Source organism: Myripristis murdjan, chromosome 2, assembly GCF_902150065.1.
Source record: "Myripristis murdjan chromosome 2, fMyrMur1.1, whole genome shotgun sequence".
NCBI lineage: Eukaryota > Metazoa > Chordata > Actinopteri > Holocentriformes > Holocentridae > Myripristis > Myripristis murdjan.
Genome location: NC_043981.1, coordinates 10,212,139 through 10,233,569, shown reverse-complemented (window position 1 = coordinate 10,233,569; position 21,431 = coordinate 10,212,139). Strand labels below are relative to the sequence as shown.

The 21,431-nt window shown below is 43.8% G+C and overlaps 2 protein-coding genes across 2 annotated transcripts in view; both read left to right on the top strand.

Annotated features, from left to right (window-relative positions):
- LOC115371609 (bone morphogenetic protein receptor type-2) overlaps positions 1 to 5,984 on the top strand; it is a 31,287-nt gene extending 25,303 nt beyond the window's left edge. The window contains exons 9-13 of the mRNA XM_030069070.1: positions 31 to 178; positions 1,111 to 1,247; positions 2,026 to 2,198; positions 2,336 to 3,684; positions 4,433 to 5,984. Of these exons, the coding sequence (XP_029924930.1) occupies positions 31 to 178; positions 1,111 to 1,247; positions 2,026 to 2,198; positions 2,336 to 3,684; positions 4,433 to 4,686 (2,061 nt within the window). The 3' untranslated portion in view covers positions 4,687 to 5,984. The remainder of the gene's footprint in view (positions 1 to 30; positions 179 to 1,110; positions 1,248 to 2,025; positions 2,199 to 2,335; positions 3,685 to 4,432) is intronic.
- A 2,830-nt stretch (positions 5,985 to 8,814) lies between these two features.
- On the top strand, positions 8,815 to 21,431 carry fam117ba (family with sequence similarity 117 member Ba). The gene is made up of 8 exons (XM_030066218.1): positions 8,815 to 8,844; positions 11,678 to 11,884; positions 13,741 to 13,824; positions 14,902 to 15,012; positions 16,025 to 16,168; positions 16,674 to 16,881; positions 17,030 to 17,150; positions 17,963 to 21,431. The coding sequence occupies exons 1-8, from the start codon at positions 8,815 to 8,817 to the stop codon at positions 18,222 to 18,224; spliced, it is 1,167 nt and encodes a 388-aa protein (XP_029922078.1). The 3' UTR covers positions 18,225 to 21,431.

The following is a 21,431-nucleotide window of genomic DNA, read 5'->3' as shown; positions in this document are numbered from 1 at the left end:
CGGCTCTTCTGTTCCTCCCTCATCCTCTAGGTGGGCACAGTCCGCTACATGGCTCCAGAGGTGCTGGAGGGGGCGGTGAACCTGAGGGACTGTGAGTCGGCCCTGAAGCAGGTGGATATGTACGCTCTGGGCCTGGTCTACTGGGAGACCTTCATGAGATGCACCGACCTTTTCCCTGGTGAGGGACACACAAGGATGTACACGCAAACACAGGCACATCTGAACACCGGGAGGCAGGCACAAAACGACACCATCTTCCTTTTGTTGAGTCGTTCTATCAAAATGTCGCAGTTTTTGTAGTTGATACCAACACCTGTGAAATTCTGTGATTGTTGATACCTGATTTAACATCACAGTGAAAACAGAAATCCCGTTCAGCACACACTCCTTTATTTAACAACCTCGCATAACCATTAACAAGCAAACAGAGACTTTGTGTTTCAAATATTTATAGGCTACATTAGAATAAGAGCTGAGTTTTGGCCAGCAGCTTTTAAGTAGAAAACAAAGCAGCCTAATAAAACACTAAGTACAAATTAGGATGAACTGTATGAAATGTCCTGCTGTAGCAATAAATACCCACTTTTAAGTGGAAAATATATAGTAGGTTTGTCTTAAATAAGCATCTGTGTAAATGTTAAAAATCCTTTATTACATGGCAAAGTATGATTTAAAATTAAACAAAATGAGATGTGAAGTTTGGTTCTTGTGATATTGCTATTCACTAGTTCTTGTAGCTCTATAGATGGAACGGTGGTCAGATTATTGCACTAATTCAGACACTAAGTTTGGCTCGAGTATCCAGTTATTCTAAATATGATGAGTTGTTAGGGCAATAGACATTTTGAAGGTTTCATTCAGAGCTGATCAAGATGTCACTATGAGATTCAAGGAGAGGAAAATTAAGTCGAAACTATGTCTAGACTTCAATGTTGTTTTAAAATTTCTCTTTTTTTGATTGCGTCATTCCCTTTTCTTTTTGCGTGGGATAATGTTGTTTCCTGGACCATGTCGCTAAAAATAGACCTTTTCAGATTGAGTGTGTTTGACATGTTTGTGCTACATGAAAGATTACATAAAACTGTTCCTCCCTCTCTCGCCTGCCCCTAGGAGAGTCAGTGCCAGAGTACCAGATGGCTTTCCAGGCGGAAGCGGGGAACCACCCAACATTTGAGGACATGCAGGTCCTGGTATCCAGAGAGAAGCAACGGCCCAAGTTCCCTGAGGCCTGGAAAGAGAACAGCTTGGTATGTGTGTGTGTGTGTGTGTGTTGTGCGCCCGTCATTTGTGGGTTGAGTCTGGTGTACAATTTGCTGTTGCAGTAGCTGATTTGGGTGCATTTGCAATCCAGGTTGCAATACTGTAATACCCATGCACACACAAAAGACGAGACTGGTCATTTAACTGCATAAATTTTCTATTAACTGAGGAACATCTCAGCCTCCTGCAGAATTCTGGAAAGTCTGGAAAAGACAACATTATTTTAACAGTTTCCACATTTTAGTAACAGTTTAAACATTTTTGAAAAATAGTTGTTAAGAGCTGATACACATATCACCATGCGTTTTATGTAGTTGTGAACCTATTCTTAATTCCTATAATTACTGGTATGTCTTTGGATTAATCTCATCAATAACCTAGAATGTTCAGCTACATCAGTTAACCTGTGTCCTATTTCAGCAGCAAGCATCATGTTAAAAACCAACCAAAGTCTCTCAGTTCAGCCCAGAAAAGAAAAGTCTGGAATTTGGAAATATAACTTGTGTTGAATATAGGCCACTGCTAACCGTGGTGGCCACATTTTTTCGTCAGCTGGCATAGACAAGTTGGCTGCAGCTGAACCTCTGGGCAGCATCGTCTGTCAGCAGGCAGCGCTGTACTCGTGCTGCTGTGTGTCAGCCGCTTGCCGCAGCATAGTTGGCACCGCAGCTATCCGTTGGCTAGCTGAAACAGGGCATTGGACAGTAGTGCCACGATGTGGTTGCTCGCAGTGTGAACAGCAGAGTAAGACTGTGTCCCTGTCAGGCGGTGCGTTCCCTGAAGGAGACGATGGAGGACTGCTGGGACCAGGACGCCGAGGCCCGCCTCACAGCTCAGTGCGCCGAGGAACGTATGGCCGAGCTGCTTCTCATCTGGGACCGCTCCAAGTCGGTCAGCCCTACACTAAACCCCATGTCTACTACACTGCACAATGAGAGGTAGGCACAGAGAAAACACAAACACACACACATCTGTCATTATGCCACATAACCCAGTGAGTACCCTTTTGAACATCAGTAGCATAATATTTGATTGACATTCTCCTCTGTTTCTATTTTAATTTTCTTTCTACCAGAAATCGCATGACACCAAAGTCTGGCCCGTACCCAGACCACCCCTCCTCTTACATTGAGGAGCAGGAGGGCGCAGCCAAGAACACACAGGCCGACACCACCAGCTCTGTGAGCGGCCGAGCCGGAGCTGGGGCTGGAGAGCGGAACAGGAACTCCATCAACCAGGAGCGCCAGCAGCAGGCCAACGCCCGTCTGCCCAGCCCAGAGGGGAGCAGCACCAGCGGGGCGGGTATGGGTCTGAGAGGCAGCCCCTCCGCCTCCACTACTACCACCACTATTATATCAGAGTCGGAGGGGCCCACAGGAGGCGCCACAGTCCCCGTCTGCCTCCACCTAACCCAAGAAGACCTGGAGACCACCAAGCTCGACCCCAAAGAGGTGGACAAGAACCTGAAGGAGAGCTCTGACGAGAACCTGATGGAGCACTCACAGAAGCAGTTCTGCTCGCCGGACCCGCTGAGCCCTGGCAGCTCCAGCCTGCTTTACCCGCTCATCAAGATGGCCAGCGAGGCCTCGGGCACATCAGACCCCGCTGCCGCCATACCCACAACCATTTTCCCTCTGCCCAAGCAGCAGAACCTGCCCAAGAGGCCGTCCAGCCTGCCCCTGCGCACCAAGCCCTCGAAGAAAGAGTCCTCATCCTCCTCGCTCAGGTTCAAGTTTGGACGCTCCGGAAAGTCCAACCTGCGGCAAGTGGAAGGGACAAAGATGAACATTGGCACGGCGGCAGGCACAAACACGGTTGTGGAGGCTCACCGCGGCACGGGCACAAACAACCTACCTGTTCTGCGAGACATGCACGTCAACGGTACCATTAACGGTGCTGTCAACGGCCAAGCCAACAGCAGCATCTCGCCCATGGCAGCAGGAGGCGCCGCGGGTTTCGGAGGATCCGGGGTAACTCAGAACGGTTCCGGCGCTCTGAGGTCGGACGACAGCCGCCTGAGCCTCGGCCTCATCACGGCCAGCCCCGACGAGCACGAGCCCCTGCTCAGCCGAGAGACGGAGCAGCTCGATCCAAGAGACAGTTCTGCGAACGTCGCCGCGCTCCGCTCCGCCCGGCCCAACACCAACAACAACAACAGCAACACCGGCCTGGGCTCGGGGGACGGGGAGAGCGAGGGAGAGAGTGACGGAGGAGAGGAGGAGGGGACCGGGGAGGGGGGAAGCAGGGAGCCCGCGGGACACACAGGAGAAAGCCTCGGGTCTGGGTCTGGTGCCGTGGACCCACAAGGAGCAGCTCCGGTCACTATGCGAGGGGAGGCCCTGCTCAGGCAGCCCAAAGCCCGCCGGCCTGAGAGACCCAACTCCCTGGATCTGTCTTTCACTACCCAGGACCTGGCCTCGTTAGGTGAGCTTACACACACACACACACACACACGAAAACAGACTAAATACATGCACATCCCAACACTGGCCACGTGCAAAGTATAAATTATACACACTCACGTTTGTCAGACAGTGAGGAATGCACTCCGTAATAAGTGGTCACCTCATTTAAGTATCATAATGTAAGATAAGGTGGATGATATATTGATATTGTGATCCAAGACTAGATATCATCTGGAATTTTGGATATTGTAATTTCCTTTCCTGGTTTTAAAAGCTGCATCACATTAAAGACATGACACTTTCTAAACTTATTAGACGGTTTGTTTCTGTTCTGTTATCTTCCTCCTGCCTCGTCATCATATCCACATTACGAATGATTGTTTGTCAAATAAAGTATGTAAATATTGATATCTAAATATTCAATCAGTGTTACTGTAATATTTGATTTTCTCAATATCGCCCAGCCCTGTAAGGCAGTCTTTATACTGTCAAGGATCCCCTGTGCGGCATGTATTAAGTCCCAGGGAATCCCATTTGATAATTTGAGCAAAAGAGTTATTTTTCTACATTCTCAAAAGGTGCTTCTTTCAGCGAGTGAGGTAACAGGAACCGTGAATTTATTTCTCACTTTATTGTGGATCCTTTGGTACCTTGTCAAGGACAGCCAGTTTTACATGACCACCTACAGTAGACTTGTATTCTTGATAGTTGCCTCAATTTGTTGTATGCATGCTCGTGTGAAAATTTTCTGTGTTTTTGTCTCCCAGGGGAGGACCTGGTTCAGCGGGATGGAGCCTTGGGGACTGGAGACAAGATCAAAAAGCGTGTCAAAACTCCTTATTCCTTGAAGAGGTGGCGTCCCACCACTTGGGTCATCTCCACAGACACCAGGGGGCCAGAGGTCAACAACAACGGGTCCACCCAGGGTCAAGGTCAAAGCCAGAGCCGGCCCAAGTCCAGTTCAGCTATTTACCTTCGGGGAGGAAGCCTGGCCAGCGAGCCCAGCGACACGCACGTGTGAACTCAGCCCCTCCCCGAGGACTCGAAAAGAAAAAAAAAGGAGAACATTTGGTTTTCGTCTGTCAAACTCTCTGTTCTGGTTTCGAATCGACTTCAGCAAGAGGAAGCTATCGAGAGTATTGTGAACAAACAGTCGAGTCTGATCATGTACAGTAATTCGGTCTCGCTCCTGTGTGTCTTTCTGATGATGGCATTGCTTTAAATGGAATCCAGCTATGCAGCATTCTCATTCGCTTCCGTTTCTGTGTTTTTATTAATCTCCCCTTTTGTTGGTTTGTTTTCACGTATCTCATTTCACCTTCATGTGCATAGCAATGTTTTGAATGGATTTTGTTCTCTAGGTGCACTTTTGAACCGATTAAAATCAGTGTTTAGAAGTCCTAACTGTTGCGACCACAACAAGAAGTGGTCTCTAAACTTAAAAAAAAAAAAAAAAAAAAAAAAAAAAACGGCGGTGAAAAACAATCAGCATTTTGAGCGCTCTTTTTCTCGTAGCTTGCTCTATCAGCAGCCGTCGAGAGTAGGCTCTGTAAAAGAATTAACGGTCTTAAAGACAGAACACACTACTTTCACTTTTTTTTTTATTTCCTTGATTTGTATGCAATACCAATTTTTGTCTTTTTTGACTATGTATCCATTTTTTGTATCATAATTTTTAATTGTGCAATAGGATATAGCTTTTAGATGCTCTCAATGTTTTTATCGCTTCTTTTATTTTGGTCATTGTTTTATCTCTTCATTATTTTGATATGTTAATCTCTGTTGCACTTAAGAATAGTCACAATCGTTTGTAAACAATCCCACCGTACACTATCACCCCCCGCTCCGACTTGGGAGAGGAGAAAATGGATGACAATCCTCCTCTCCCTCCTTCTTCTCCGGACACTATCTGTTTGTCGGGGGGAAACAAACACTAACAATCAGTCCCAGCTGACTGGAAAGAGGGTTTTCATGGAACTTCTCTGCTTGCACAATTATATACCAGGAATGGCTCAAACTTTATGGGGTCTTTTAAACACTACAATCACAAGAATCATGGATGGAGGGATCTGTTACAGTGGCCGACTCAAATCGCTGTACCACTATCACCTGACCTCACTGTGGACTGTTTGACTGTCAGTCTGTTTCAGCTGTCTGTATGTGACAGAAACACCAGAGAGACTACTAAAGCCCAGATTCTGCTCTTCAAACTCTCCTGGAAGTCAGACACTAGTCATGAGAAAAAAAAAGAAAAGAAAAGAAAAAAAAAAACATCTGAAGCACGCTGGATATTATTTCTGCTTCTTGTCGTCCCATCCATTGTTGGAGCGAGTGTGAGTGAGTGATTCTGTGTGTGAGTGAGAGGAGAGTGTGTGTGTGTGTGTGCGTGCGCGCCGTGTTCCTTTATATGTCAGCAAGAGTTAGAATTGTGGGGGCCTAAGCGCTGTACAGGCGTACTGAAATGTCATTGTACTTGTTTGGTATTTTCAGCGCTGCTTCAGGGCATACGAAAAGATCTCATTTATGTTTTTGTAATCTGTAATTTGTATGAGAAAACATATGTATGTGTATTGCATTGATATTTGCATCATTTTTATGGAATTCTGTTTTGCATTCAATGGATATGGCCTTTGATTCCATTGCTATGCCTCTGCTCGGTACAATTTCTGTAAACATTTTCAAGTCAATATGGAAGAAAAAAAATCTCAATAAATGTATGAAAGAATTGTTGGTTGTATCTGCCAAGAATGCCTCTAATTTGGGGTTTTTGACTGTATAGGTAGTATTTTAATGTGGGAAAAAAAAGAAAAAAACTTGCTTGAATGATAGCACTCTGTTTCTAATTTTAGGGTTCGAACACTTACTCAGAATAGTAATTTTAATAGATAGGAAACTTAATTTTCTGCCTCTTATTAAGACATTTTCTCTCAGGCTAGTAACCTAGATAAAGATAAGACGCTGAACAATATCTGCCCATTTCTTTTCCATGCCACTCTGTATTTTAAAATCAAATAGGTGCTTTTCTTCCTCTTTGATGAAGCGAGGCTAAACCTTTGGCCCTGTCCTGACCTGGGACAGCTGGCACAAAATTATTAGGTTACTATTTACAAGCCAGCTCACCATCTAATTTGGGCCCCAGCAGTAGAAGGTATATAATAATACAGGTGGCTTTGGTCCTCGCTTCTGATTGGACGAGCCACAACACACCAATTATTTCATTAAACATACACTCTTATTATTTTTTATTTATTTATTCGTTTATTTAAATAGTGTTACTGCCGTTTTGTAACCTCAAACCCTCTCATCTTCTGGTAAAGCAGGTATTTTTTTTTTTGTCTTGCTGTTTCACTAAACGGACACACGGGGGAGACATTTCCTCTCCTCGACTTGTTTACGTTCCTCCTCTCCGCTGTCTGCTCCGCGCGCCCTAGCAACTGCAGCATCAGCACGAGCAGCGTGGCGCTGGCACGCTACGTCAGCCCTACGCATCCCGACGCTCCGCTCTGTCGGCCGCGTCAAGGCAGACGCGGCGAGCGAGGATGAGACCGGATGTAGGGTGACTTTACTTTCAAAGTAGTTTAACGAGACGTGTCGCCAGGGAGAAAAACGTCTCAGGTGACTGATGACGACAGTTTCAGCCAGTGGAAGCCCCACATTATCTCTGTTAGTTGTAGCACATTATTAAATGGACTTCCTTTTAATTTGACTGCAGTATAATTAGTAGGCATCCTTTAAAAAATTCCATAATATGGTTTGTAATTTTGTCTCCTTTCTTGGAATACCCATTTGTGAGACACCTTGCACACCTTTATAGCTAAGAATATTGTAAGTTTTATTATCATTATTATTATTATTATTTATCTATGTCTGTATTTATGTGTGCCCGCTTATATGGGTTGACCTGCTCCACCTTAAATCTTATTTTTGTTTTCACATCAACTTAGGTAGGTAGGTAGATACTTTATTCATCCCGCAGGAAATTCACATTTTTTCAGCAGTATCCACAGATTACAGATTAAGTAAATAAAAAGAAATAAAAATAAAGAATAAGATTTAAGTACAACAGAATAAGATCTGAGTACAACAGAATAACCTAAGTACAACCCAGTGTGCAAAAAGCAATGTGCAAAAAAAAAAACAAAAAAAAAAAAAACAGAAAAAACCGTGTGCATGGGTGTATAAAATGTGCATAGAGGTAGGTCAATGTGCAAATTTAGAAGAAATATACAGTATACACGATAAATAGCAGTAAGCAATATAAACACTATAAACAAGGATTATAAAAAGATAGAAATATGAACAATTTAAACAGAAGTATCCGTCAGTGGTGTAGTAGTAGAAGAAGTGAACAAACTATGAGCTCCAGTTGTGATCACCATAATGCAAAAAAAAAACTAACAAACAAAAACACCTCTGCAAAAAAAAAAAAAAAAATAAGCATAATACAAACAGAAAAAATATAAAGGCTATCCATATTTGTTAGCTTTGAAAAATACGTTTCATCAAACTGATTATTCTTTTGTTTAGAATAAATGGAAAATTCGAGTTAGTATCCGCCTGAAAAAGTGGCCTGGAAAAAGAACAAAAACTGAATTGGTTGAGTTTAGGTAGACTTCACGATTGCTTCAGTCAGTGAGGGTTTTACTTTGAAAATCGTGGCCGGAAGCCAGATTGTTTTCTTACGTCGCGCTTGACGCCTGGTCCTCCTCTCGTCGTGTCAGCCGCGGTTAGCCCAGCATCACCGCCCTCCTCCTTCTGTCCCTTCAGCTTTTATTTTCTTTATTTTTTCCGTCGGCCTTCAACACTTCAGGGCATCCGGTAGCCGTCGAACGCATTTAAACCATTTCCTAATATTTTTTTCCCCGTCTTTTTTCCGGCGAGAGAAAACCGTAGCCGCTCCACCGGGTCGTGCCGCATCAGCAGGGAGAGAAAAACATCCATCCACGACGAGGCAGGGTGCGAACACAGCAACGCCCATTGACACCTACTGTATCTCCACTGTACGCACCGAGCCTTTGTTGTTTTCCTCTATGTCTGCCTGTTTATTTACAAGAGGGCATTTTTATACTTTGCTCTGCCTTCATCGGCTCCTCAGTTCCTCCAAGTAATGGCAAAAATCAACAGGGGCTGCTGAAGAGCTCCATGCCTCATGCAGCGCACCTCCACCACGTTCCTGCAGGTGAGCATGATGTTCCCGACACAGCATGGCTAGTATTTCTGACATGGGGCACACTAATATATCATGTTGGTTGCATTTGGATATGGAGGACATGTTGTGATGAGGATGATGAGGATGCGGATGAGGATGATGAGGATGATGGTGATGTGTGTGGGCTGGTGGGGAGGGGGGCTCTCCATGGTGGGCTAACCTTCCTGTAAACAAAATACACAGTGTATCACAATGGAATTCGGCATGCATTCAGTGATTTATGCATGCAATTAAATATTTAACATGAACCAGTCTGTTCAATATGTATGGGTAGTGGAGATTATTTTTTAAACCAATATTGCAGCTTTATCTTTGTTTTTATCTCAGGATTACATTGCAGAAAGGCTGGTTTATATTATTGCTAAAGGATGACAGAGGTATGAATATTTTTTTTTTCAAGTCATATTGCATTGGGGTACAAATTAGACTCAGATGAATAGCAGTAGTTGTAGTTCTCTTAATCTAGGCTAATGTGCTCAGGCAATTAGGTATTTTTGGTAATGCTGCAACAATTAGCTGCTTCATCAATTATTTGATAGGTATAACATTAATCAATTGTGATTTTGACAGTTTATTGGTTGTAAATTAGTAAAATACCAAACATTTGTTAATTTCAGCTTCACTATGATCACTAAATGCAAGGATTTATTTACTTTCCCATATTTTAAAATGAATAATTTGGGATTTTTTTTGGATGCTGGTCACACTGAGGAAGCAATTTGAAGGCATTACAGCTTCCTATGATCAATTTGCTGTTACTTTTGACTCTTTAAAGAAATCAATCAGTCAACCAGCATTGAAAGTAATCATTCATTGCAGCCCCGGCTGATGATGTAATGTTGTGAGGAGAGCGCAGTCTCCTCTCAGTGTGTTTACATGCTTTGTTTATTCATCGCTCTGTGTTCTGTGTGCGGGCTGACTGTCCCGCGGCTTTCCCTCGCCCGCTTTTATGGGTTGACCTCGTGTGCTCTAACGCGACCTGAGATGGCAGGCGGCTCGGCCTCGTCCAAGAGCCTGCAGAGACTTTAGATCCCACTCAGCCTAAACAAACCTAAGCTTGCTTGCTGCACTGCAAAGTAAAGCCTCGCTATAGGATAAGAGTGTGGTATTGACTGACACTTAAGGCAGAAATATGAGCCAACACACTACTACTACTACTACTACTACTACTACTACTACTACAGTGTCTGTCAGCCTGCTGTAGTACTCTGTAGAGGATTGCCAACCTGTGGCGGAGTCGCAGACAGCAGTCAAAATAAACAGCGCTTAGTGACTGGTAAGAGGCTGCTGATGCCCCAAACTGTCATCTATGCTGTTTACTCACTCACACACACACACAAACACGCAGACACACATGGACGCACACCACTCACACAGACACAAGCGCCGAACCTGTGTGTTAATGAAGATTAGTCGGCCCCGTTCCCTAGCAACAGTGATGTGCGCCGTCCAAGGCCCTGCCAAATTTAGCTACTGGACAAGCACTGCCAGTCCTCAGCGCTCTGTGTTTGTGTGTGTGGATGAATATGTGTGTGTGTGTGTGTGTATGTGTGGAATGATTAGTCTCAATCTGTGCAGTGTCATTAGTCTGCTAATGTCAGTTCAGTGTTGAGAGACGAAGAGATGCTGTTGATTTGCATGTTTACAATTGTTATTGTCTCCTGTTGAGGCCACCCGTGCTAAAAAATGCATTTGTCATATTGCAAGATGATTTGGATATAAAGGCTTATATTATGTGTTGTTAAAAGGTGCTGAGAAAGCAATGTGTGTGTGTGTGTGTGTGTGTGTGTGTGTGCATGTTTAAATAAATGTTATTGGAGATATAAGTGGAACGATACTGATATCCCATGTCTTTGGCTTTATAATGACCCAATACATTCATGCATGAAATACATAAATGCCTTAATAAATGCAATTATGCAATTATGCAGTACACTCATGCATCTTTGCATGGATTATAATACAAATGCAGGTGCATAACAGATTAAGGTTTTCAGACTTTTTTAGAAAAAAAAGGTCACACAAGTTTCAGTTTCGCAATCAGCCAAATATCAATAGTAAAAATAATCTTGGGCCAGCACTGATGTTACTTATAATTTTGAACTTTCTCATACTGCCAAACATCTATAACTTGGATTTGGGTAAAGATATTGGGATATTTGATTTTGCCCACATCTCCAAGCCCTACTTCATATATTGTGTGTAACAAATTAACTTACGGAGGAATAAAATGCCTCCTCCTTTCAAGGACTTTTGAGTGTCTCCCACCAGGCCTGAACCGCTGCTGTACAATACACGTTCATTTGATGTGGCTTTGAATGAAGGTCAGTCGGGCAGAAGCCAGCACCTGCCCCCGGTAACCCCCCCCCCGCCCTCCACCCGTCCCACCATCATCCCTCTACTTTGAGCTGTTTAATGCCATTAACCAGCAGGCTGTGTGGAGACGTGGGGGGGCATATCCGCCCTGCCCAGCATGGGACGGATTAGGATCAATCTGGCAGCACACAAACAGACACCCATAATTACACACACACACACATGCACACACACACACACGCACACACATTCGGGGTTGTGACTCGAACCTAGACAGTCAGGACAGGCCAGCCACAGGCTTATCTTACAGGCCAGCTGTGGCCAGACTGTTGATTTGTTGACTAATACCTTGTTTACATCAGCAGGCAAACGTGACTTACCATGATCTCTCCCTCTCTCTCTCTCACCTGCCTCCTCCTCCTCCTCCTCCTCCTCCTCCTCTTGTTTCCCACAGTGCACCGGTGGCCTTAACCCCCCACAGCTCTAGGTGTCCTGTCCGGCCCCCAGCGCTGCCCCGCCCCGATCCCCACCCCCCCCGCGCTCTCTGCCCCTTGTTCTCCTTGGACTCCCCCTCCATCGCGTCCAGCTGTGGCCCTCACTGGGCGCGCTCGCTGGCTCTCACCTGATAGGTCCCTGGCCTCAGGACGAAAGCCAGCACCAACACGTTCCCTACATGAGGGACAAAGCGACGCAGGTGAGTGCTGTGGGCGTGTCCGTGTGTGCGAGTGTGTGTGTTTGCGTGGATGCATGTGTGTGTTTACGTCTGTGTTTATGTTTGAACTTACAAGCGGTGGTCTAAGAATGCATGTGTCTTTTGTCCTGGCTCTTTATTTTTTATTTTTATTTAATCTTTCAACAGGTATTCTCACTGAGACTCATTCTCTAGAGAGAGCTCTCAATGCATGCATGACATTTATCCATGATGGTGTGTATTTGGCTTTATAAAGAGTCATGTATGGTTCACCCAAAATACAAAAAAAAAAAAAAATCCCACATGTATGAATTAGAGGCACATGGATACATTTTATTTGGCAGGATAAATTATAGTGACCAAAATTATCACAGTATCAGTATTACCACAGTATTGTTAAACTGTGCTGAAAATGTTGAAAAAGTACTAATACACACACTGAAATCATTTCGCCAAGTTTTCGCCAAAACCACAAATAAAATTGGCAGTACTAAACCCTTTCTGTTTACATAAATACAAAAAAATTACATAGCTAATACCTCATGGAAACATATGAAAACTGTATCAAATGTGCATTAACATTGAAGATGCACCATGTGGCCGTGAGAGGCAACAGAGCAGTGCAGATAAGAAAACAAACCCATCCTGTGTGCGCCTGCGTCTGGGAGACTCATTCCTCCTCGGATGAAATTTGCAGCAGACTAGACGCTTTTGCTGTGGTTTATTGTGAAACTGGGAACCACTTCATCCCTAAATAGCTCCCGGTGGAACTCTTCTCCTGTGGATTATGTCAGGTATCTCCATTGTTGTTAAGTTTTTCACATGTAATTTTTTTGACCGTGACAAATGAGCTTGACTCGATTGTATTGGGGGTGAAGGGAGGCAGAGAGGAATCCTCACCAAGTCACACAGGTGCTATGTGGATGGATAGATTGCACAGTGGGAAATACATTTTCTGTGGTGTGTATTTTGGGTAAACTGTTCCTTTAAAGGCCTTACACAAGCATGATAAGTACTTGCTTGTGTGTGTTTGACATGCAGGGGAAGGTTGTGTGTACGTGCTCCCTTCATGCATGCCACTCTGAATGTGTGTGTGCGTGTGTGTGTGTGAAGAGAGGTTGCAGACGGTTGCATCATGAGGCGCTTGGTCTCATTCACCGACTCTTGACTTTGAACCAGATTCTGGACAAAAAGTAGCAGCAAAAATGTTTGTACCAGAAGTGATTTGAGCCAAGCGGCCTGACCGGTCAAAGAGACTTTCCAGTATCGCCCCAAGTGATTTCTCTTGTTTACTCTCTGGTGCTGTTGATGTTACCAGATTGGAGTGTAACAATTTAATCCGTTGCATCGACGCATTAATTATAAATTCTGCCAGCCGAACTGCAACACTATGCGAAAAGAAACATAAAATGAATCGCACTGACTTCAGCACAAACTCATATAAAATGTTTTAAATGATTTCATTCAGAATTCTTCCAAAAAACCCCAAACATTTTGCAAGAAAAGGCATAGTCTTATATTATTACACATGCTTATTGAATATGAAATACTGAATTAATTTGTTGACTCGAATCAGAGGTTGCATTCTCAGATTGCACTGAATCATCCAATAAAAGAAAAGTTGTTCTTGAATTGAATCACCAGTTAGTGCATCTTGACTTGAATTCAGTTGATTAATCCAAAACAAACACTAAAGGATTATTTGTGACCTGGTAACTACTTAATCAAGGTCTGACCTTCTCTACATGTAACCCCTCTCTCCCCTCCACCACATCACCTCATCAAATTTTTTGTGAGTGTTTGCTATTTTGATCTAACCTGTGTGTGTGTGTGTGTGTGTGTGTGTGTGTGTGTGTCAGACCCCCAGGGCCTGGGCAGATGAGAGGAGGAGGGGCTCTCACAAACGCTCGGCCTCCTGCGGGAGCACCGACCAGCTCAAGGAGGTCAGTGGCTCCTTCTCGCTGACATTGAAACGCAGCAGGACGGACGACACGGTGTTTTTGTCTTAAATCAGATGCCTTTCAGAGCAAAGTGTGTCACATTTCACTGATCCCAGCACCAGAGACAGGATCTGTTTACATGGACCTCCATTGTTTCCTCTTGAATGGCAGCAGCATCAAAGACCAGGACAGTGAGAGAGGTGGACTACTGTTGTTGTCAGCAACTTGATACTGAATAAACTGTAGACAGGGTGCTGATGCAGTGCAGGAAGTACAACAGTAGGAATGGTTTGTATTGATGCTGGTGGCAACCTAAAGAATAAGGAGCTGCATTAACATTTGAGAGCATGGGGGGTGATTATGCTTATTTCAAGGTGATTTTTGAGATATGATTCTAATATGTTGCCACTTGTGGGTAAAAACCTGGTACCTCCAAAATGTCGGTGTTTAAAAGAAAATAAATAGCAATAGCAAATTAGAAAAACTCACCTGGTTAAATAAAGGTTTAAAGAATTTGAGTTAACAGTGATCACATCACTTTATGCCACTGCAAAAACGCAAAATCTTACCAAGATTATTTGTCGTATTTCAAGTCAAAATTGTCTTATTTCTAGTCAAAATATCTCATTACACTTAAAATAAGACATGATCACCTCAGAAGTAAATTGTTTTTAGATGAGCAAATTTTCACTTGTTTCAAGTAAGTGAAAATTTGCTTGTTTCATTGGCAAAATTTGCCAGTGGAAAAAGTGAAAATTCACTTGAAATAAGTGAAAATTAGCTAGAAACAAGAAACAAATTTTAAGACAAATAATCTTGGTAAGATTTTGAGTTTTTGCAGTGCATTGTTTTTTCTCTACATTTGACAGTGAAGGGTTAATCACAATGTGAGCAAAATTCAGGTTTGCAGGTTGAGATCTTCCACTTAATGTTTCCAAGAAAGGCCTCCACATTTTGTAGGCCTTTCCACTCCACCCAGAAAAACGTGCAGGAGAACCTGTGAACTACAGTAATACGATAATCCCGTTATCCTGGCTGTGTGATGATTCAGTGTCTGAATGTCGCTGTACTTTTATCCAGATTGCCAAATTGCGTCAGCAGCTCCAGCGCAGCAAACGCAGCAGCCGCCATCGGAGGGATAAGGAGCGCAAGTCCCCGTTCAATGGCAGCCACACCATCATCCAGTCGCAGGTGATCAGTGGGAACAGTGTGCTCGTGTGTTGGAGTGTGTATTGTGACCCTGCTGCCAGCCTGAGTCGGTCCATCTCCAAACAGAACTAGGTTGGGTCCCTGGTCTGGAAAGTTTTTAGGACGTCCCACTTTTCCTCCTGTCCCCGTTCGGTACTGGCATTTGATGTGTTAGTTGGAAATGTGACATGGGGCTTTTAACAGTCCATGTGAAGTCTCTTAAACTGGGCCCCTCTAATGCTGCATAGAAACACACACACACACACGCAGAAACACAGAGGGACGTGCTCTTAGTGTTGCTCGGTGTCAGCGGCGGTGACAGGGCCAGCAGCTGGCGGGGAGCTAGTGTCAGACGCTCCCTGTGGAGTCTGCAGGGACGCAGCTGTCCTGCTTTCTAAACCTCCTCATGAGACAAACTCAAAGAGCGACTGGCTTGGTTACCATCAAACTTCTCACAAGGCCTTCGGCAAGCTCATTACAGTTGGCTTAAGTCTTCATTTACTGTCAGACCAAGTGGTTCTTCAGCAAAATGATGCAGTGATCTTTTGCATAAATGAATACATAACAACAATCACCCACTCCTCTCCTCTCAGTCTTGGCACTGCTGATCGGTAGAGTTTTATAGATCCTGTATTGATTATTAAAGTTGGAATATGTGCAGTGCTTCTTCCTGCCGCCACTCAGCATATGCCTATAAGCCGTGCCCCTCCCCTTTGTAAACCAGAGGACCCTACAAAGGAAGAATGTGAGGATGGTGACCTAGTGACCTTGCCTAAAAATCATAATTGTAAAGAAAAGAAATGGAAATTTGAGGATCAGTTCCAGGGGGTGTTGTAGTTAAAGAATTTATCTTATTTGATATATATATATATATATATATATATATATATATATATATATATATATATGTACATATGGACATTTTTGCTGCAGTTGAAATAGTATTTTTTTCTAGAGTGCATCACCTGTACTTTGATGAAGAATTTGACATGTTTGTGTCTTCTGTGCACTCCAGTCGCCGATGCCCAAGACCATCCTGATCCCCATCCCCATCTCCAAGTCGTCCGCCCCTCGTTTCCGTAACAGCGTGGAGGGCCTCAACCAGGAGATCGAGCGCATCATCATCCGCGACACGACTGAAAAGGACGAGGTCATCATTGTGAGTCCCACAAAAACAAATAAGCACTGATCAACACAAGCGTAATGGACTGCACTGATCAGTAGGTTTTATGACTCATTTGCGTGCTATGATCCTTTATATTTTTGATGTAGCACCAAAAATTGGAAGCAATTAATGTAAAATGGTGATTTTTGTCATTAAAATAGAATTTTTTTTTATGTATTTGACTTGACTACATTTATCAAATAATGAGTCATTTGTACCACACACACACAACTCTCTCTCTCTCACAAACACACACAGACACACACACACTCACACACAGAATACAGTCTATGTTTTGCAAAGCTCCTCTCCCATATTTTTAATTTCCCTGAGGTCAAACCAGCTGATGGGACATTGTATTTTAAAAAACTGAAAATGCAGTTGCTCAGTTGTTTTTTTATGGCCGCCCTCCCCATCACAGGCCAGGGATTAAGCCCCCGGTCCAGTGTTGTTATTGTGACCTCATTTATTCATGTGTATGCCTCTGTGTGTGCGACAGCCACAGGATGTCCCAGATGGGCACCGCGCACCCCCACCCGTCCCGCCCCAGCGCAGCAGCAGCACCCGCAGCATCGACACGCAGACTCCCTCGGGTGGCGGCCTGAGCGGCAGCCACAGCAACTGCAGCAGCCGCCCCGACTCCATCTCACCCTCCTACCTCACCATCCTCAACGACATGGGAGGGGGCAGCCCGTACGAGGACAAAGGTGACTCGCGCATGCGCACATGCAATTTAGGAGCAGTGGGGGGATGTGTTTAGCCCTCTGCCCTGCTTCAGTGTCTTTGAGCAAGACACTTAATCCCTGACCTCTGCCCAGCTCTCTCTCGCTGACTCTGTCCATATTGTGTTCTCAGAGCTGGGCCCCTGCTCCCCGCTGCCGAAATACGCCGCCTCCCCCCGACCCAACAACAGCTACATGTTCAAGAGAGAGCCTCCAGAGGGCTGTGAGAAGGTGAAAGTGTTCGAGGAGTCCATGTGAGTAGAAAATCCGCCCAATTTAGTTTGGTCGCCAAATCCAGGCCACACAAACTCAAGAGGGACGAGACAGAATGTATATTTCTGTCTGAATTCTTCCTGACAGATGCGCCCTCTTTACACCTACAGGATGTCTGCATGTCCCGAGAACGGCTCAAAATAGCTTAGAAACTTGCGATCTTAAAACATCTTGAATATTGTTAAACACACGATTTTAGGTCTTGAAAACGGTGCTTGTTTTTTTTTCTGCTGAGATGGACCGATATGTTTTTTTTTTTTTTTTGTTTTGTTTTTTTGAGGCCATTACCAATATCTAACAGCTCATACTGATATCAATAATGTATTTTTTTGTAAGATTTGTGACACAAAAGCAGCTTCAGAACAGGCTAAGCTTTTCAAGATTCAAGATGTTTTTATTTGTCCAGTTGTACAAATATATGAAATACTTTTGCCAGGAGGCTCCATTGGAGACAGCAGTAAATATGAAATATAAAAAAGGCAAATACAGTATAATAGTAAAGTATAAGAACAAAATAGAAAATAAAAGAATACAAGTAAACAAAGAAAATATAAGAATTATAAGAAAATATAAGCAAATAGGCCAGTGTTTTTGAACAAAAGGCTGTGTCAGGTTTCATCGTTTTGGTCATTTTACAGTTGTATTAGTTGACATAACTAGAAAGAAAATGTCACACAAATGCCGATTTCTCAATGAGACAAACATTGACAGTAAAAATAGTATTGGACCAATAGGACCAGTTGAACCAGTTGGCTTGTTTTCTCTGTTAAATATGTGTAATGTGTTTCTGCAGGCCCAAGCCCCTGCAGGAGATCCCTCCCTTCCTGTGCCCCGACCGCAACAAGGTCAACTTCATCCCCAACAGCGGCTCTGCCTTCTGCCTGGTCAGCATCCTCAAGCCCTTACTGCCCGCCCCAGAGCTCAGCTTTCGCCCCGGGGTGGGCCTCCGGAGCCTGTCCCCGTCCCTGGTGCCTCTGGGTGGCGTCGGCCTGCGGAGCCTGTCCCCGTCCCTGTCCACCCAGCCCTGCCTGCTGGAGGAGCCCGAGAGCTTCTGAGAGGACTTGAGTTATCACAACCGGGGAAAAAAAAAAAAGGTTTAAAAAATAATAATGATGATGATAATAAAAAAAATAAAGATCAGAAAACATTTTACACTAGGAACCGACCCTTTTGCTCCAAGAAAACGCCTTCAGCATGCTGGCTAAGCTCTCTCTGATGTCCTTATCCTGGTGAAAAAGCGCTTCCCACTGCCTCTCCTCCTCAGACGACTAATGTGAAATGCCAACGTGAGAGTCCTGCAGCCCGCACGGGTCACAGCAAATAACATTTCATCGCTTTATTCTACCTTTAGTGCTGGTTATGTTCCTGTTTTTGGGAGGATAAAGGGCGAAGGACGGACTGTTTTATTTCATCGTATTATACCATGGCGCCTTTTCACGGACATATCTCTTTTCTATCTGTACTTACTTCTCTTGATATGAAAAATGCCTTCCATAATAACAACAACAAAAAACATGGCCGCTGATTTCCATGGCGACCGAGAGATTGACCACGGAGGCTCATTTTGGTGCTGCCAGATATATCGTAGCAAAACTTGAAGGGTTGTGAAAAGGAGATGTAAAAAAAAAAAAAAAAAATGTGCCTGACATTTTAGACCGCTCCGTTTCCCGAAACCATCGTAGCACTCAGATCGATCGTGACACACTGGATCTTTGTACGACGGTGGCTATAGATACATCCAGAAAGGCGGGGCTGAGCCAGGAAAATACGTTGTGTTCTTAGATTATTATCCAAACATACTTTTACACCACTTGTGAGCCAAATCCAGACACCGTTTTGTATCTTTGTCAGCTTTTAACAACGAAAGCTGCGTCAGCTTTACATGTTTGGCTCCTCTCTGCTGTGAAATTTTAAGAACTGAGCTGGAACCCTGCTGGCTGGTGTGTATCTATGGGAAACACAGGCCAGGGCTATGATGTGTGCAGCGTGTTCAACCTGTGTCTGCTTGCCCCTCTCTCCCAATCGCCATCCTTCTCTCAAATTCTCTCCTTATCCCTCCACCACACCCGCCATCGCTTCTTTCCCTCAGCCACGACCCTCTTAAGTCCTCCCCCTGCTCTCTTTTTCTGTCAGTCTCTCCTTTACTTTCTCTCTTCCCGTCAGGGTGTGATGCTGATCGCCCCTCCCTGTGTTGCTCAGCTAGTGTTGTTGTGAAGTGTCTGTGTCCAGAAGAGCCGCGTCCCGGCCGGACGGGGCCCTCTGGCGTGAACAGACCTGAGCTTGGAGAGAGGAGCCCTAAAACTGCTCTGCAAGAGGAAGGCGAAGGACAAACCAGGCCTGCATCTACAACTATTTACCTAGCGTGTATTTTAACCTGCAGTACCAGATGGGTGGAGTTTACTGCATCAGGTCAAATATTTTTAGATAGGGCTGCACTAATTCATCAGCTGTTGTTTGGGCTTTTATTTAGGAAAGGATATTGGACAGTTAACGTCGTCCTCTGATGATAAATGGAAACAAACTAATGAAAATTCATCTAATCAGTCAGTGCAGTCGGTGCACCTGCCTCAAGGAGCAACAAACACAGTATCAGAGGCTTTTCATGATTTGGGAAACCACTAAAGTTGCCTTTTTTGTTGTTTTTTTACATGAAAATGGTCAAATTCAAACATATTTATACAGCTGAATATCAGTATCAAGTATCAGTCATTGGTGGCTTTAATACAAAAATACTGGTGTCGGTTTAGACCTTTTTCACAGCAGCCATTTCGACATGAAATCTTTGGTAAACCCAGGTGTTGCAGATGACAGATAATTAAAGCTCAGCTGCATTTGGGTGGAAGCGAGCCGGGCTGTTGCCGTGGTGCTGCTGGCTCACCTGAACGGAGCAGAGCGTTCATTAAAGTCATCAGTAACACCTGGGCTTCACCTGCCAGTGTATGTCAGCATGGCTGCTGTGATGAGTCTTCGATGAGAGAGATGTCAGTCACTTCTTTTGTATCGTCCGACTCCACCCAAACTCCGACCATCTGGCACCTTAACAGGGTAAGAAAACATCTCCAAAAAACTTGGCCTGGTGTAGGAAGTGTAGAAGAGGCAGAGAGAGAAATAGTTCAGACTTTTTTTTTTCTTTACCACCATCTATAGTGTTAATGTTGAGTGAGTGCAGTGTAGTTTGTGGGCTGGCTGATCTCTCTCCATGCTCCGGTCCATCCTGCTGTATATGTGTCATTACTACTTGACTGTGCCTGCTTCAGTGGAATAGGAATGTACTGGGTTTGTAAATATGGAGGCACACTGTGTTTGTATTAATGGATGACTAAGATATGTATTTGAATGAGTCAAAAATTGTACCATATAACCTCCCCTTTCCCCCCCTCCACTCTGAGTACTGTGAACTACATGTCTCATTATATTGTGAATAATACCACTGATAATATAATGTATTTCTTATTTATCGGGCTTGTTTCAGGAGGAAGTGTAATTGGGTAATTTTAAACAATTACAAAAAAAAAAATAGATGACATTGTCCATCTCAGGTTGTAGTGAATAGGGTACAGAGGTACCAAAATGTACAAACTTCTCAGTGCACACTAACAAGTCTATACTACTTTAAGAGAGCAAACCAACAGCTGCTATCTCTGTAGCTTCTCAAATTAAAATGTTATTGAATATAAACCTGTAGCAGACTAGAAGCATAGAAGTAAGGAAGTGGTTTGATGTACAATGACCTGAGTTGACAGAAGCAACAATTGCGATAGAATTTGTCAAAATAATTATTTTACCACATGAAAGGTCTGTTGTGATGTAACAACCCTTTTTATTTCGCTAAGAAAGTGAGACTCTTGCTCCAAAATGAGATACCAAGTACGTTAATGTCCAATCTTAACAAAATAATTGATAGCATAAGCACATTATGGGTTACTATTATAGTTAAGACTGTTGTGTAACCTCTGCTTAAAAACAGTTATAAGAGATTATGTGCTTTTCCAAATATAGACTAGTAAATGTCATGTACCAGCATTTTTCAGAATGGATAATCAGTGTTTTGGAACGAAAACCCCTCAAACACTCCCAAACAACATGACTCAGACAATTTGTTTGCTTGTCCAGTTTATTGGAAACTGAATTGCCAAGTTAAATCCCTCGAGTGAAATAAAAGGCATAGTTGAATTCAATAAAGCATTTTGTGATTTGACTTGAGAAATACATTCCTTTTTCTTAGCGTGTAAAGAAAGAGTTAACTGTAGAACACATGATGT

Bases quoted from the DNA above. Each gene is read 5' to 3' on its own strand.
- fam117ba (XM_030066218.1), top strand. From the start codon at position 8,815: ATGCAGCGCACCTCCACCACGTTCCTGCAG. The intron at 11,885-13,740 runs GTGAGTGCTGTG...TGTGTGTGTCAG, and splicing joins TGAGGGACAAAGCGACGCAG to ACCCCCAGGGCCTGGGCAGA. The intron at 17,151-17,962 runs GTGAGTAGAAAA...GTGTTTCTGCAG, and splicing joins AAAGTGTTCGAGGAGTCCAT to GCCCAAGCCCCTGCAGGAGA.